This window comes from Polypterus senegalus, chromosome 8 (assembly GCF_016835505.1).
Source record: "Polypterus senegalus isolate Bchr_013 chromosome 8, ASM1683550v1, whole genome shotgun sequence".
Taxonomy (NCBI): Eukaryota; Metazoa; Chordata; class Cladistia; order Polypteriformes; family Polypteridae; genus Polypterus; species Polypterus senegalus.
In genome coordinates, this window is record NC_053161.1 from 187,064,154 (window position 1) to 187,077,326 (window position 13,173).

The 13,173-nt window shown below is 38.5% G+C and overlaps 1 protein-coding gene across 3 annotated transcripts; it reads right to left on the minus strand.

The window, feature by feature from the left end:
* Positions 1-2,395: 2,395 nt before the first annotated feature.
* Positions 2,396-9,473, minus strand: LOC120534518. 3 transcript variants are annotated; one of them, XM_039762124.1, is made up of 7 exons: positions 9,287-9,473; positions 7,974-8,164; positions 6,867-6,978; positions 6,430-6,776; positions 5,900-6,114; positions 4,910-5,064; positions 2,396-2,816 (listed from the first exon to the last, which is right to left on the minus strand). In XM_039762124.1, the coding sequence occupies exons 2-6, from the start codon at positions 8,161-8,163 to the stop codon at positions 5,035-5,037; spliced, it is 894 nt and encodes a 297-aa protein (XP_039618058.1). In that variant the 5' UTR covers position 8,164; positions 9,287-9,473; the 3' UTR covers positions 2,396-2,816; positions 4,910-5,034. The 3 variants fall into 3 exon arrangements, 2 of the variants coding, with proteins under 2 accessions (XP_039618058.1, XP_039618057.1); XM_039762123.1 differs by having other exon boundaries at positions 8,458-9,473; XR_005634770.1 differs by lacking the exons at positions 7,974-8,164; positions 9,287-9,473 and having other exon boundaries at positions 5,900-6,128; positions 6,867-7,283.
* Positions 9,474-13,173: the final 3,700 nt, after the last annotated feature.

Here is a 13,173-nt window from a genome sequence, read left to right on the forward strand (position 1 = left end):
CACTATGCGACTCTTCAATTCCACCCGGGGGAGTAAACGTTAACATTATACAAAGTTACTGTCTGTTATACCTGCATTGTTATCACTCTTTAATTTATTGTTTTTTATCAGTATGCTGCTGCTGGAGTATGTGAATTTCCACTTGGGATTAATAAAGTATCTATCTATCTAAGAAAAGAAACCACCCTGGCACACCAGCAGAAGCTTAGGGGGAAAACCAATTCAGATCAAACATGGCTTAGTGTGCTCAAAATCTAGAAAAAGAAGACAAAGTTAACATACAAGCTACTGAGTGTTCAGTTAGTTAACTTGGATGTAAAGAAAGTTAATGACTATTAGCTAGCGGTTTACTAGATAACATTTCTGAATAATCTGTCATGGATTCTTGCATTTTATTGTTCTAACAGATTCAGGTAGTGGGCATCAAGCTAGGGGTTTCATTAAAAAGTTAAGCACAATTAAGAATAAGAACAACAGGATAGGATGAGACACACAAGTGACCGAGGATAACTGTGACAAACAGGAAAAGGACCAGGAGACGACACGCAGGCTTAACGGCACCATACCAGGACAGAGAAAATGACAGATAGATAGACAAAGCCAAGGAAGGCACAGCGGATTAAAGAAACCCCAAGCTGCATCCACAAGAAAGCTGGTAGCACACTGAGCCACAGATATGCAGCCATCACACGGGCAGTCACGAGGTAGAAATGACATTAAAAAAGTTAAATATGGGGATATGAAGGGCGGAGCGGGCACTCTGATGAGGGTCTCTGACGACTGGCTGCCCAGCCCTCTCTTCTTCTTCTCCTATATGGGACAAGTGTGTACCTGTGCCATGTGGCTCAATCCACGTCTTCCACTCCACTGACCAGCATGTCTGAGTGGTCCTGTTGATGGTCAAACACAGGATGACAAAATCAAACTGGCCATTCTGGTGAGAAAGGAAGACCAGATGGCAGAGAGAGCAGTTGATGCAGAAAGCGAGAGAAAGAAACAAAATGGGTGTAAAATGACATGGATTGCTCATGTGTGTTATTTATACTTACCTTTAGTTAATTGTACAGTTATGCTAATGTATATGTGAATATTTATATATCTGTATAAGGGCAGCTCACAACATGAGGCTGGGATTGGAGCTCTAACTTCTCTCTACATGGAGTTTGCATGTTCTCCCCATGTTAATGTGGGTTTCTTCCTGATGGATCCGCTTTCTCTCACAGTCTAAAGATATGCCGGAGAGTTGAATTGGTGTGTTAATGTGGCTTGTGTGTGTGTGTGTGTGACACCATGTGCTCTTCCTGCCCTGTGCTCAATGTCTGCTGGAATTGGCTCCAGCAGCCCAACAAACCTGCCTTGATTTAGTAAATGCATGGATATTTATGTATTTTATTATTGTTCCCTTCTGCACATCTGTTTATCTTTTTATTTCTTTATTTTTATACGATTGTTTTGTTAGTTGTATTACTGTTTCTGCTTTGGTAAGACGTGTGGATATCTGACACTGACAGACAGAGACAGGTGGGGGTGAAAATGAAGCCCCCTGGAGAGCAGTGTGCCGACTCGAGCCGCACAGCTGTTTAAATCCGTCAGGCTGATGTGTGACCCCCTGTGATCAGAGACAGAGGCCAACAAAGGGGCCATACGGACATGCTGGCCAGTCGAGCAGAAGACGCGCCCCAGACAGCAAATGGACACCATTCCAGATATGGCCCAGATATACTATAACATCAGGACCAGATCTGGCATACAGACCTGGTCCAGTGTCTTTTTGCACAACGGCCCAATACTGGCGCAGATCAGGATTTTTTACCTGGACCAGATTTAAACCAGAGCTGGACCAGCATCAAATAATTCTGTTAAAATCCGGGCCTTTTCTGGCACACATTCATTAGAGTCCCAGACTGACTCTGTGCCAGATCTGGCCCCTGTAGAGCCACGTTCTTAAAATTACCTCAGCTTCTAATCTGGTAAGGCAAGTAGGGCTAACTTTTGGTGAAATATTGAAAGAATGTAGATCTTGCCTTAACGAATGAGTAACACAGGGTCATCCTCCTAATATTTAATTATACCTAATTATGCTATGGTCTATAAGAACAGCCTCGAGAAATCAAGGAATGGACTAATCAAGGTCTCAAAATGATTCTACAGAGATGCTATCTTACTTCAACTCCAGTTGAGCTGGCAGTGTATACCTGTGTTGGTGGCACTTTCCAAACACATAACATGGGGGGAAAAAACCAAAAACAAACAAGAAAAAAACCTGCAACTCATGACATAATTTATAGCAATATCACCTAAAGGCCCTGTTGAGTTAAATAGTATATTCTACATAGAATTTAAGTGTCTAGTATTAAAAGTTAAGAGAAACATAACTCAATGACAACTTTGATTATACAGTATAACTGGTTTATTTATTGTCTTGTTATGTAAAGTCAGTGCAGTTGCATGGATCAAAAGCTGTAACTACAATTACAAACAAACATATTAATACAGTATATTGAGTATTTAACAGTCCAAATATCCAGTAACATGGTTAAAATATAGAAATATAAAATGAACACATTTGCACAAAAGTGTAGGATGCAAGTACAAAAATGACGAAATCTACCCAAAATAGTAAAAACAACAATAAACTTGACTACTAAAGTGTATTTACATCAGTCCTGATTCAGAAGGCACTGCTGCCTGCACTCTCCTGCAGCGCTCCTTGCGACCACCACCACGGTCAGATGCCAAATTGAACCATCTAATGGCAAATTTATTAATGTCCACATCTGTAGCTTTGACTGCCACTTGACTCTGGCGAACTGCACCTACAGGCAAAAACAGAAAAATAATTATCAGAAACATTAAATGGCAAACAGTTGCTTTAAGGCAGAGGTTCTCAATGTCAGCCCTGGGGACCCCCCTGTCGCTGCAGGTTTTTGTTCCAACCAGCTTCTGTTTTTAATTGAACTCCTGGGCTAATTAAGTGAACTGATATTTCCCAAGTTCTGTGTTTAAGGAACAATATATTGATTAGAAAACTAAGTTTGCTAAAATATATATATATATATATATATATATATATATATATATATATATATATATATATATATATATATATATATATATATATATATATATATATATATATATATATATATATATATATATATATAAAATGTACCAAGCAGTTATATAGGAATAATGTATTTTTTTTCTTTTTAATAGTATTTTCATGTTGATTTTCATCCTTGGTGTTCCAATTGTTTAATTAATCCATTATTTAATAATTAGTGGGCCTGACTCTAAAGTAGCTGCAGCCTTTGATTATTCAGTGTTGTTTGCCTGGGTGTCTGCTCTGCTCGTTTTAAGTTGTCATTAATAAGATACAATGAAGGGGGAAAAACTGCACAGAGAAAGAGCAAAGTATAATGAAATCAACAAAAGAGAGTTAAGCATTTAAATCTATTGCAAAAGCAGAACTATTTATAAATGTCTTATAAATGTAAAAATCATGCTGCTATGCTTTTCTGAATGTCGAATAAAAGAAAAAAAAAAAAATACCAGCTAATTAAATGAGATCAGTGCTATCAGGTGTTGTCACTGATTAGGAATCTGGTTGGAACAAAAACCTGCAGCCACAGGGGGACCCCAGGACCGACGTGGAGAACCCCTGACTTAAGGCATTTTCCACTAATAGAAATGGTGAAATAAGGGTTGGCACTTGCACTACTGCAGCGTTTCTCAACCTTTAAGTATTTAAGTTTTCATAACAGTTTTAATCACGCCCCCCTAACGTTTTTTTGAAAGGAGCCCACTAATACCAATTTGTTCTTTTTTTTTTTAATTCTTGATATATCATAGATGCATATTTTATTATCCCTACTTAACTGATCGACATTTATCTAACTCTATATTTATTGTTCTAGCATCAGAATGTAGTTTAAGTTCATTTGTTTTGGTTTCAATAAATGTATTTTTCATATTTTCAATTCTTGGTTTCTTTTTTTCACATCTTTGTGTCCCCCATTTTGTACTTCGCACCTCCCTGGGGGGGCCCGCCTCTGCACTACTGCATAATGACCACACAGCAACATGTTTTGAATACAGGAGAAGCAAGTTTGACTAATGATATGAAATCATCTATGCTTGATTTTAGTGAACTTATTTTTAATACTGATCAATGAAGGCTGTGTACAGATTGTGGACTGACTTTTTTTGTAGAGTTAGTGTAAAAATATTCAATATGGAAATATTGACAATTCAATTGTAAGGTTGAATTAAGATTGCAGTTTCTCCAATTCTTTACTTATTATTTGGGGTTGTGGATAAAATAGTGCAATTAGCTCATTTTAAATATATGATTCTTTGTTATAAATGCATAAAAACCTGAAACCCACTCCTAATGCTCTTTCTTGATGTACAGGAAACTCCAAGTACTCCTAAGAATGTGGCAGGAGTTTTAGAAGGAGCAGAAAGTGTTAGATAAACACCTGGAAAAATATTTTATTTAATAATTGCTATATTCCAGAAATCTGAAATACTTAGGCTATATCTTAAAATATGTCATTTTCTAATCTGCTTAATTCAGACCAGGGTCATGGGGAGGCTGGAGGCTTACCAGCTGGCTTTGGGGCACATTCAGGAACAAACCCTGGACAGGAAACCCGTCTAATCGCAGGGTGAGCACACACAAAGGCCATTTTACAATACACTGAACCGATATGCCTTTGAACAGTATGTGGAAACTACAGCAGACACAGGGAGAACATGCAAACTCCACACAGAGAGGACCCAGGAGGCAAACCCTGGTCTCCTTACTGCAAGTCAGCAGCACTACCACTGAGCCACCAAAGGCATAAAATGTAATATCTTACTACAATTAGACTAATCTCATATAGTTGGATTTCTTGATACTTACGCATAAGAGTTTTGGTTGCCATTTGACTGAAGGCCCGTTTTTCATTCACTCCCTTCCAGTTTCTTTTTTGCAACATCATCTCCAAAAATATGTGAAAGAATATTCCAAGTGACACGCTTGGTATCTTATCCTCCGATAGATGCCAGTACAGAAATCTACAAGGACAAAAGATAATATACAGGCAGTGACTTTAGAATTAAAATATATGCATAAACAGCATTAATGGTCACTCTGAAGTATGTCTTTTGACTTTGATGTGATGATTGGCATTCTGACAAATATTGCTAAAAAGTTACACTTTCCAAAGTAAAAAGAAAAACAGCTGAATATGCGCTTCAACTTTAACTGTAATTCAATCCAGTAGACATTAATTTTGTAATAATAATAGTACTGTATATAACAAAGGAAGCACAAAACTCATGGATTGTAATGTTCAGAAAGCTCAAATGACATCATTTATATTTTCAACTCTTGTTATTGTAAAAGGATTTTTTCTTGTAACTGTAGGACACTGTAGAGCTATTAAATATTTTCCTAAACATAGTCCCTTACACAATAAACATCCTGTAACAGATAACCCACCTAACAGCTAAAACAACTATATTAGTGCAAATTTTGGATAACACTTATGTAAATATTACATCCCCATGCACAAATAATTGTAAAGTCATATGGGTATTGTGTGTAAAACATGCAGTACTTACCCATGATAAATAAAAAATGCAGACAGACTTATTTCAGACCTTCTACCCATGTCATGCCATACCTTATAACTAATTTAGAAACATAAAATATTTTCCATTGAGAAATAACTGATTCTACAGTTTCTTATGTTGCCTATGTTATGTTGCATATAATGTGTAGATTTGGTCTTGTCCTATTATGTACAAAAGAATTAGTAATTGTTTAAAAATTATAACAAAATCCAAGTGAATATTTTAAATTAAACAAAATCAGAAAGAGAACAAAGTCTAGCTTTGCAATCCATACCGTGTTCTTTTTCTTCAAAGCATTGGTTGGTTGTTTCAACCAGGCCTCAAAGTCATCCACTTCCTCCAATGACTGTAAAGGAAACTGCACCTCCTCAGGCATATCAGGTGAGCATTCAATGTTTAGCCGCCCAGATAGTGAACTGATCATGACAGCCAATTGTGACAGCTGGTGCTTCACATGTTCGAGCAATGTGAGGATATGAAGATCTGCAGCTGAAAAATAAATACTAACAAAATATAAAAAGGATACTATTCATTTGAATACTTTGAAAAGGCAATGAATCCTACTCTTGCACTTTGGAGCAAACATAACTCTCATATATGTTAAAACAACATCCTTTGGAACATATATAAAATTTAACATCTTAAAAACCAAAACACTAAACATCAAGGAATATACTGGCACAAAATGAACAGGACAACAAATACCATTGCATAACTAATAACTTGTTGAATTATGCTCCGATATGTTCAAACGTTTGTTGAATATGTGAAACAAGTACAGTCAATGTTCTGATCATAACTTACCAGTACAAGGTATTGGTTCTGTTCCACATTGACCCACTCTGTAAGTAGGCTTGAAGAGTTCAGAAGTATTTTTCATTTTTGGAAGGCTCGTGGAAATTTGTTGAGATGTATTTTCAGAGAGCAATAGTGACTGGTAAGGAGGTGGCACCTGAAGCAAAGAATGTGGTGGTGAGCGACAAGGTGGCACAGATGGTAAAGGTGGTGATGGTACCCGAGGTGCAGAATGCGGGGAGAACACGCAAGGTCCAGTTGACTGTTGAGGTTTTGAAAATCTTGTGAAGGGAACTTTTGTTTTATTAGCCAAGTCTTCATGTTCACTTTCATAGTCAGTGTCACCATAGTAGTGGCTGTTTACAGAAGATTAAATGTGCATATATTACTCAAAACAAAAGTTTCATACATTCAATAAAACACAGGTGAAGTTGAATCAGACTTACATTGGTTTAGGTGCTCTTTTCACCCTGCCTATATCCTCCTGATCATCTGAATCCAATTCTGAAGTTTGACACGTCAAAGACTTCTTCATCCCTTGCCATGCAGACATGTAATCTCCCAAAAGCATTTCAAAAAGTTAATATCAGATGATGTAAACAATGTGCAATATAACATCACGTCTGTCATCTTTTAAATCACTACAACCTAGGCCCCATTTACACCTAGCATTCACGTATTTTCTTTTTTTGTAATCGCATCACAGTTTGATAGCATTTAACCATCAAAGTGAAACTAGGAAAAATTGTAAGAGACCTATGTGAGAAAGTAAGATTAGATTTCAATTTGGATAAATGTAATCACAACAACATTTATTTATATAGCACATTTTCATACAAACAGTAGCTCAAAGTGCTTTACATATTAAAGAATAGAAAAATGAAAGACATAATTATAAAAAATAAATCAACATTAACATCGATTAAGAGTAAGGTTCAATGGCCACTAGAGAGCGGCACGGTGGCGCAGTGGATAGCACTGCTACATCGTTGTTAGGAGACCCGGGTTCGCTTCTCAGGTCCTCCCTGCGTGGAGTTTGCATGTCCTCCCCGTGTCTGCGTGGGTTTCCTCCCACATTCCAAAGACATGCAGGTTAGGTGCATTGGCGATTCTGAATTGTCCCTAGTGTGTGGATATGTGCGTGTGCCCTGTGGTGGGCTGGCGACCTGCCCAGGGTTTGTTTCCTTCCTTGCGGCCTGTGTTGGCTGGGATTGGCTCCAGCAGACCCGCCCGTGACCCTGTAGTTAGGATATAGCGGGTTGGATGATGGATGGATAATCACTAGAGTTGCATGTTAATGAAAGGTGTGAACTAGGCCCTGATTTCTCATGAACACTAGTATGAACGTATGAAGGTTGTTGGAAATGAGGCCTGGAGATAGTGAAAAAAATCACATGATTGCAACATGAAAAAAAGGCCTTAGACAAATGTTTGTTACTTTTCTATTAAAAAAAAATGAACATAGCAAGAAACCAATATTTTACAGCAATATTTCTCTGGTGAAAGGGATTAAGTCGGGGACATACGACTCGTATCTTGAACATTTCAATTACCGTAGGCCTTTAGTACTCGAACGTCATGCTTGGTCCAGTCAGGGCCTGGTTCCTCAGCATATCTTGCTGCTTTGTTTAGTCTTTGATCGCTCTTATAATTTGGCCAAAAGGTTGTGCCATCACTGTACCAAGACTGTGGTATAACAGACACAGCTTTTTGTTCATCTAAAAACTGAACTACCAGAAACATCCTGCAAAAGAAAAAAAAAAGACAATGCTTAAAATAAACAGAATATTTACATGTTGCACACAAAATGCATTATCCAAACAGCAGGTGATACCACCTAGCACATCCTCATCCCGCATTTTAATAAAACCAAGAATGCTTTTTTGACTATGGATTAAAGATAAGCTTTGCATGGTAGTTTGCAATGTGCAGCAAATTTACCCATTAGCCATAGAAAAAAAATATTTATACACAAATGAAAATATATAACAAAGTACAGTGTGACGTGTATAAATACATCAACAGTACAGTACTTACAAAATGTAAACGTGATTCCATTTGTGCTGACTGATGAACAAGTAGAACAGTCAAAAATGCTATTTACAAAGAATAACTGTTGGATTTAATAAGAACTCAAAACATAAGCGTGTTACGCTCACGTTAACTTAAGCTCTCGCGGAAAGAGAGTGAACTGTCAATTAATGTACATGACGAATAGTGGGCGGGTCCATTTGTCCCTCCCACAAAAGCACGAACTAAGCTTGCCGGAATAGGGATGGATCTGTTATGGAGTTAAAAAAAAAAGAAAGAATGTGTTGAGCCACACGGGACAGGTACGTACTTGCGCCATATAAGAGTAGAAGAAGAAGAGAGCATTGAGTAGCCAGTCGTAAGAGACCCTCATCGGAGTGCCCGCTCTGCTCTTTACATGTTTAACTTTTTTTAATGTCTGCACATCTGCGGCTCGGTGCGCTGCCGGCTTTTTTAAAAATGGAAGCTCGCTGCTGATCGGGGTTTCTTTAATCCGCGGTGCCTACTTTGGCCTTTCGTTAGTGAATGAATGTAAAATACCCCACCCAGCGGCCCCGTGCACGTGCCCCGGACTGACCACCCGTGTCTCTCTGTTTTGCCAGCCGGTCGGTGGTGCCTGCACGCGCCTGCGGACTCTGTTAGGATTTGGAGAGAAGCGCGAGGCAACCGTTGATTTGTTACACACATGAAATGAATGATGAGATGTAAAGTTCATTAAAGTACTGAGCAACTTAAAAACATGAATTGTATTTGCATCGTCGAGAGCCACGTCATTCCTGGTTAACTGGGTTGCTCTTTCTTATTATTGACACTAAGAGTGAAAAGTCAGCGTTACTTCTCAATTGTATCCGGCTGCAGGTCGAAGACTCAGCCTTCCACCCCGTCGCTACCCGATCTACGTGCCTGCTGGATTGAGAGGGATCTGGCTGCAGCCACTGTGGAGCTCCACAGTAAGCGGAAACACGTGACCTCCACAGTCGGCGGAAACCGCCTTCAAGCATTTACGCATGCGTTAAACAGATTAGGCAGCGCCGTTGAGAGGGGTCTGGCTGCAGCCACTGTGGAGCTCCACAGTAAGCGGAAACACGTGACCTCCACAGTCGGCGGAAACCGCCTTCAAGCATTCACGCATGCGTTAAACAGATTGGGCAGCACCGTTAAGTGTGTGATGACGTAGCCTTTCAATACGCACGTGCACGCAGATCAGGCCGGCAACGGGAATCACGTGACACACTTGCGCTTAATGAAAAAAATATTAAAAACAAAAATATCCACTTTACGGCCCGATCGGAACTGTGCATGATGTACAATTTGACATTACAGTATATTATTCATTTTAGTTCCACATTAGTTGACCAAAATGAAAATATTAATCCTGCAAAATAAACGAAGCAGCCTTTGTGGCGTAACGTTGATGTCCAATGTTCAACCGCCGTAAGAGGAAGCTTAGGTGTGCACACCTGATAAGCCCCAATTAGGGCGAAACACATGCGGTGTACTCTTTGTATTATTTGGCAGGTACTGTACTATATATATATATATATATTATATAAAGTATGTAGTGTTTTTATTTTCCCACTCACGTAAATCATATAAAGTTTCCTTTCCGTTTTGATCTATTGTTGCAACTTCCTCTTATGAGCAAATTGTGTTTGTTTAAAGATATCTTTAGACATCAGTTATTATTAATAAAACTGCCATTTGTCTTAAGGCATCAGGTTTATAAAACCTAACGTATCCAACCAGTTTTTAAAGAAATGTATGATCCTTTTTCAAAAAAAGAAAAGAACACTGTGTCGCTGACTGTCCCTGTCCTTAGTGCTGTTACTGTCCACTTGTTAAAATTCTTTAATTCGTTCTGAGTTGTGCAATCAGGTCAGATGCCGAAGAAATGAAGAGCATAAAGCCACCCACCGGTTCAAATCCTCATTTATTCCAATGGCTATTAATCTTACAAAGAAGTTTAACTTTATATCCACAGACTTAAATTAAGGAAATGAGCTATTATCACTTAAACCAATCTATTTGATCAATTTTTTTTTACAGTAAGTTGCTTGCTGCTATAGTTCATATTTATAATACATTTGTTCTTAGTGATGTTTTTAATGTTATTTCAAGGCATCTTTGTAAAACACCCTGAGATAATATGGAGGAATATTTCGGACAAAATTAAATAAATAAATAAATGCGTGAATAAATAAAAGTACTGTGAAATGTGAGCATAAATAAATAAATGTATCATGAAATGATAGCATAAATAAATAAATGTGTCACGAAATATGTTTTTCGTTGCTTATTTATTTATTTCATTTTGTCCGTAACATTCCTGCAAACCGTCATGAAATACGGCTTGAAATAAAACTGTCACTTTCACTCGTCAACGTTGAGAGGGTGGGCTCTAACACGCCCTCTAGTTACTGATTGGTGAATCGATAGCACAAGAATGAATTAGAAAAATGCTTACTACTGCCGATGAAATGGATTCTGCCGAAGATATTACGTATTTCAGAGAGAGAATTGAAGATTTATCGGAGGAAATTACAATGTTGACGGCCCTTTTAGACTCCGATATAGATGAAACTGTTTTTTGAAATTATCGAACAGGTGGAACGGACTCTACTACACTCCAGGTCAGGTGATGCAGTTCCCTGCTCTGGACGTCCAACCTTTGACATTCCAGCTGAGTCAATAGAACACCGTCTGTTATGCGGTTTAAAAGTACGACAGATTGCAGATCTATATGGTGTATCGGAGAAGATGATCACAAGGCAAATGAACCAGTTTGATATACGGTAAGGTGCAACCGCTGTATTAGTTTAGGTACTTTGACATGGAATGTCCAAATCAGCTCCAACTAATATTTTGAACTGAACAACTTTACCATTGATCAGAGCTGTAGAGTTGTTTGAAAAAGTAGCTGCGAATATGCACCTGACTTTATACTTGTACAACAAGGGTCAAATACTCAGTTCAAAATATTAGTTGATGCTGCTTTGGGTATTCCATGTCAAAGTACCTAAACTAATACAGCCGGTGCAGCTTACCGTATATCAAACTGGTTCATTCCCCTTGTGATCGTCTTCTCCGATACACCATATAGATCTGCAATCTGTCGTACTTTTAAACCGCATAACAGAAGGTGGTCTATTGACTCAGCTGGAATGTCAAAGGATGGACGCCCAGAGCAGCGAACTGCATCACCTGAACTGGAGTGTAGTAGAGTCCGTTTCCACCTGTTCTTTGATAATTTCAAAAATAGTTTCATCTATACCGGAGTCTAAAAGGGCCGCCAACATTGTCATTTCTTCCGATAAATCTTCAATCTCTCTGAAATACGTAATATATTCGGCAGAATCCATTTCATCGGGAGTAGTAAGTATTTTTCTAATTAATTGTTGTGCTATCGATTCACCAATCAGTAACTAGAGGGCGTGTTAGAGCCCACCCTCTCAACTTTGATGAGTGAAAGTGACAGTTTTATTTCAAGCCGTATTTCATGACGGTTTGCAGGAATGTTACGGACAAATGAAATAAATAAATAAGCAACGAAAAATATATTTCGTGACTTATTTATTTATGCTCTCATTTCATGACACATTTATTTATTTATGCTCACATTTCACAGTACTTTTATTTATTTACGCATTTATTTATTTATTTCATTTTGTCCGAAATATTCCTCCATACTCCACAGTGGCTGCAGCCAGACCCTCTCGTTGCCTGCCCGATCTGCGTGCGCGTGCGTATTGAAAGGCTACGTCATCACACTTTACGGTGCAGCCCAATCTGTTTAACGCATGTGTGAATGCTTGAAGGCGGTCTCCGCCGACTGTGGAGGTCACGTGTTTCCGCTCCGACTGTGGAGGTCACGTGTTTCCGCTTACTGTGGAGCTCCACAGTGGCTGCAGCCAGGTGCTCTTGGCGCCGTTAAGTGTGTGATGACGTAGCCTTTCAATACGCACGTGCACGCAGATCGGGCCGGCAACGGGAATCACGTAATGACACACACCTCATGCGCTTCATGAAAAAAACATTAAAAAAAAATATATCCACTTTACGGCACGGCCCGATCGGAACTGTGCATGCAGTACAATTTGACATTACAGTATGTTATTCATTTTAGTTCCACATTAGTTGACCAAAATGAAAATATTAATCCCGCAAAATAAACGAAGCAGCCTTTGTGGCGTAACATGTCCAATGTTCAACCGCCGTAAGAGGAAGCTTAGGTGTGCACACCTGATAAGCCCCAATTAGGGCGAAACACATGCGGTGTATGGAGGAATATTTCGGACAAAATGAAATAAATAAATAAATGCGTAAATAAATAAAAGTACTGTGAAATGTGAGCATAAATAAATAAATGTGTCATGAAATGACAGCCTTAATAAATAAATATGTCATGAAATGAGAGCATAAATAAATAAATGTGTCACTAAACATGTTTTTTGTTGCTTTATTTATTTTCATGTTGTCCGTAACATTCCTGCAAACCGTCATGAAATACGACTTGAAATAAAACTGTCACTTTCACTCGTCAAAGTTGAGAGGGTGGGCTCTAACACGCCCTCTAGTTACTGATTGGTGAATCGATAGCACAAGAATTACTTAGAAAAATGCTTACTACTGCCGATTAAATGGATTCTGCCGAAGATATTACGTATTTCAGAGAGAGAATTGAAGATTTATCGGAAGAAATTACAATGTTGGCGGCCCTTTTAG

Excerpts from the sequence above, each read along its gene's own strand:
- LOC120534518 (XM_039762124.1), bottom strand. The coding sequence starts at position 8,163 with ATGTTTCTGGTAGTTCAGTTTTTAGATGAACAAAAAGCTGTGTCTGTT. Across the intron at positions 6,115-6,429 it reads AGAACCAATACCTTGTACTG|CTGCAGATCTTCATATCCTC; the intron begins GTAAGTTATGAT and ends TTTATTTTTCAG. Across the intron at positions 5,065-5,899 it reads CTTTGAAGAAAAAGAACACG|ATTTCTGTACTGGCATCTAT; the intron begins GTATGGATTGCA and ends TTGTCCTTGTAG.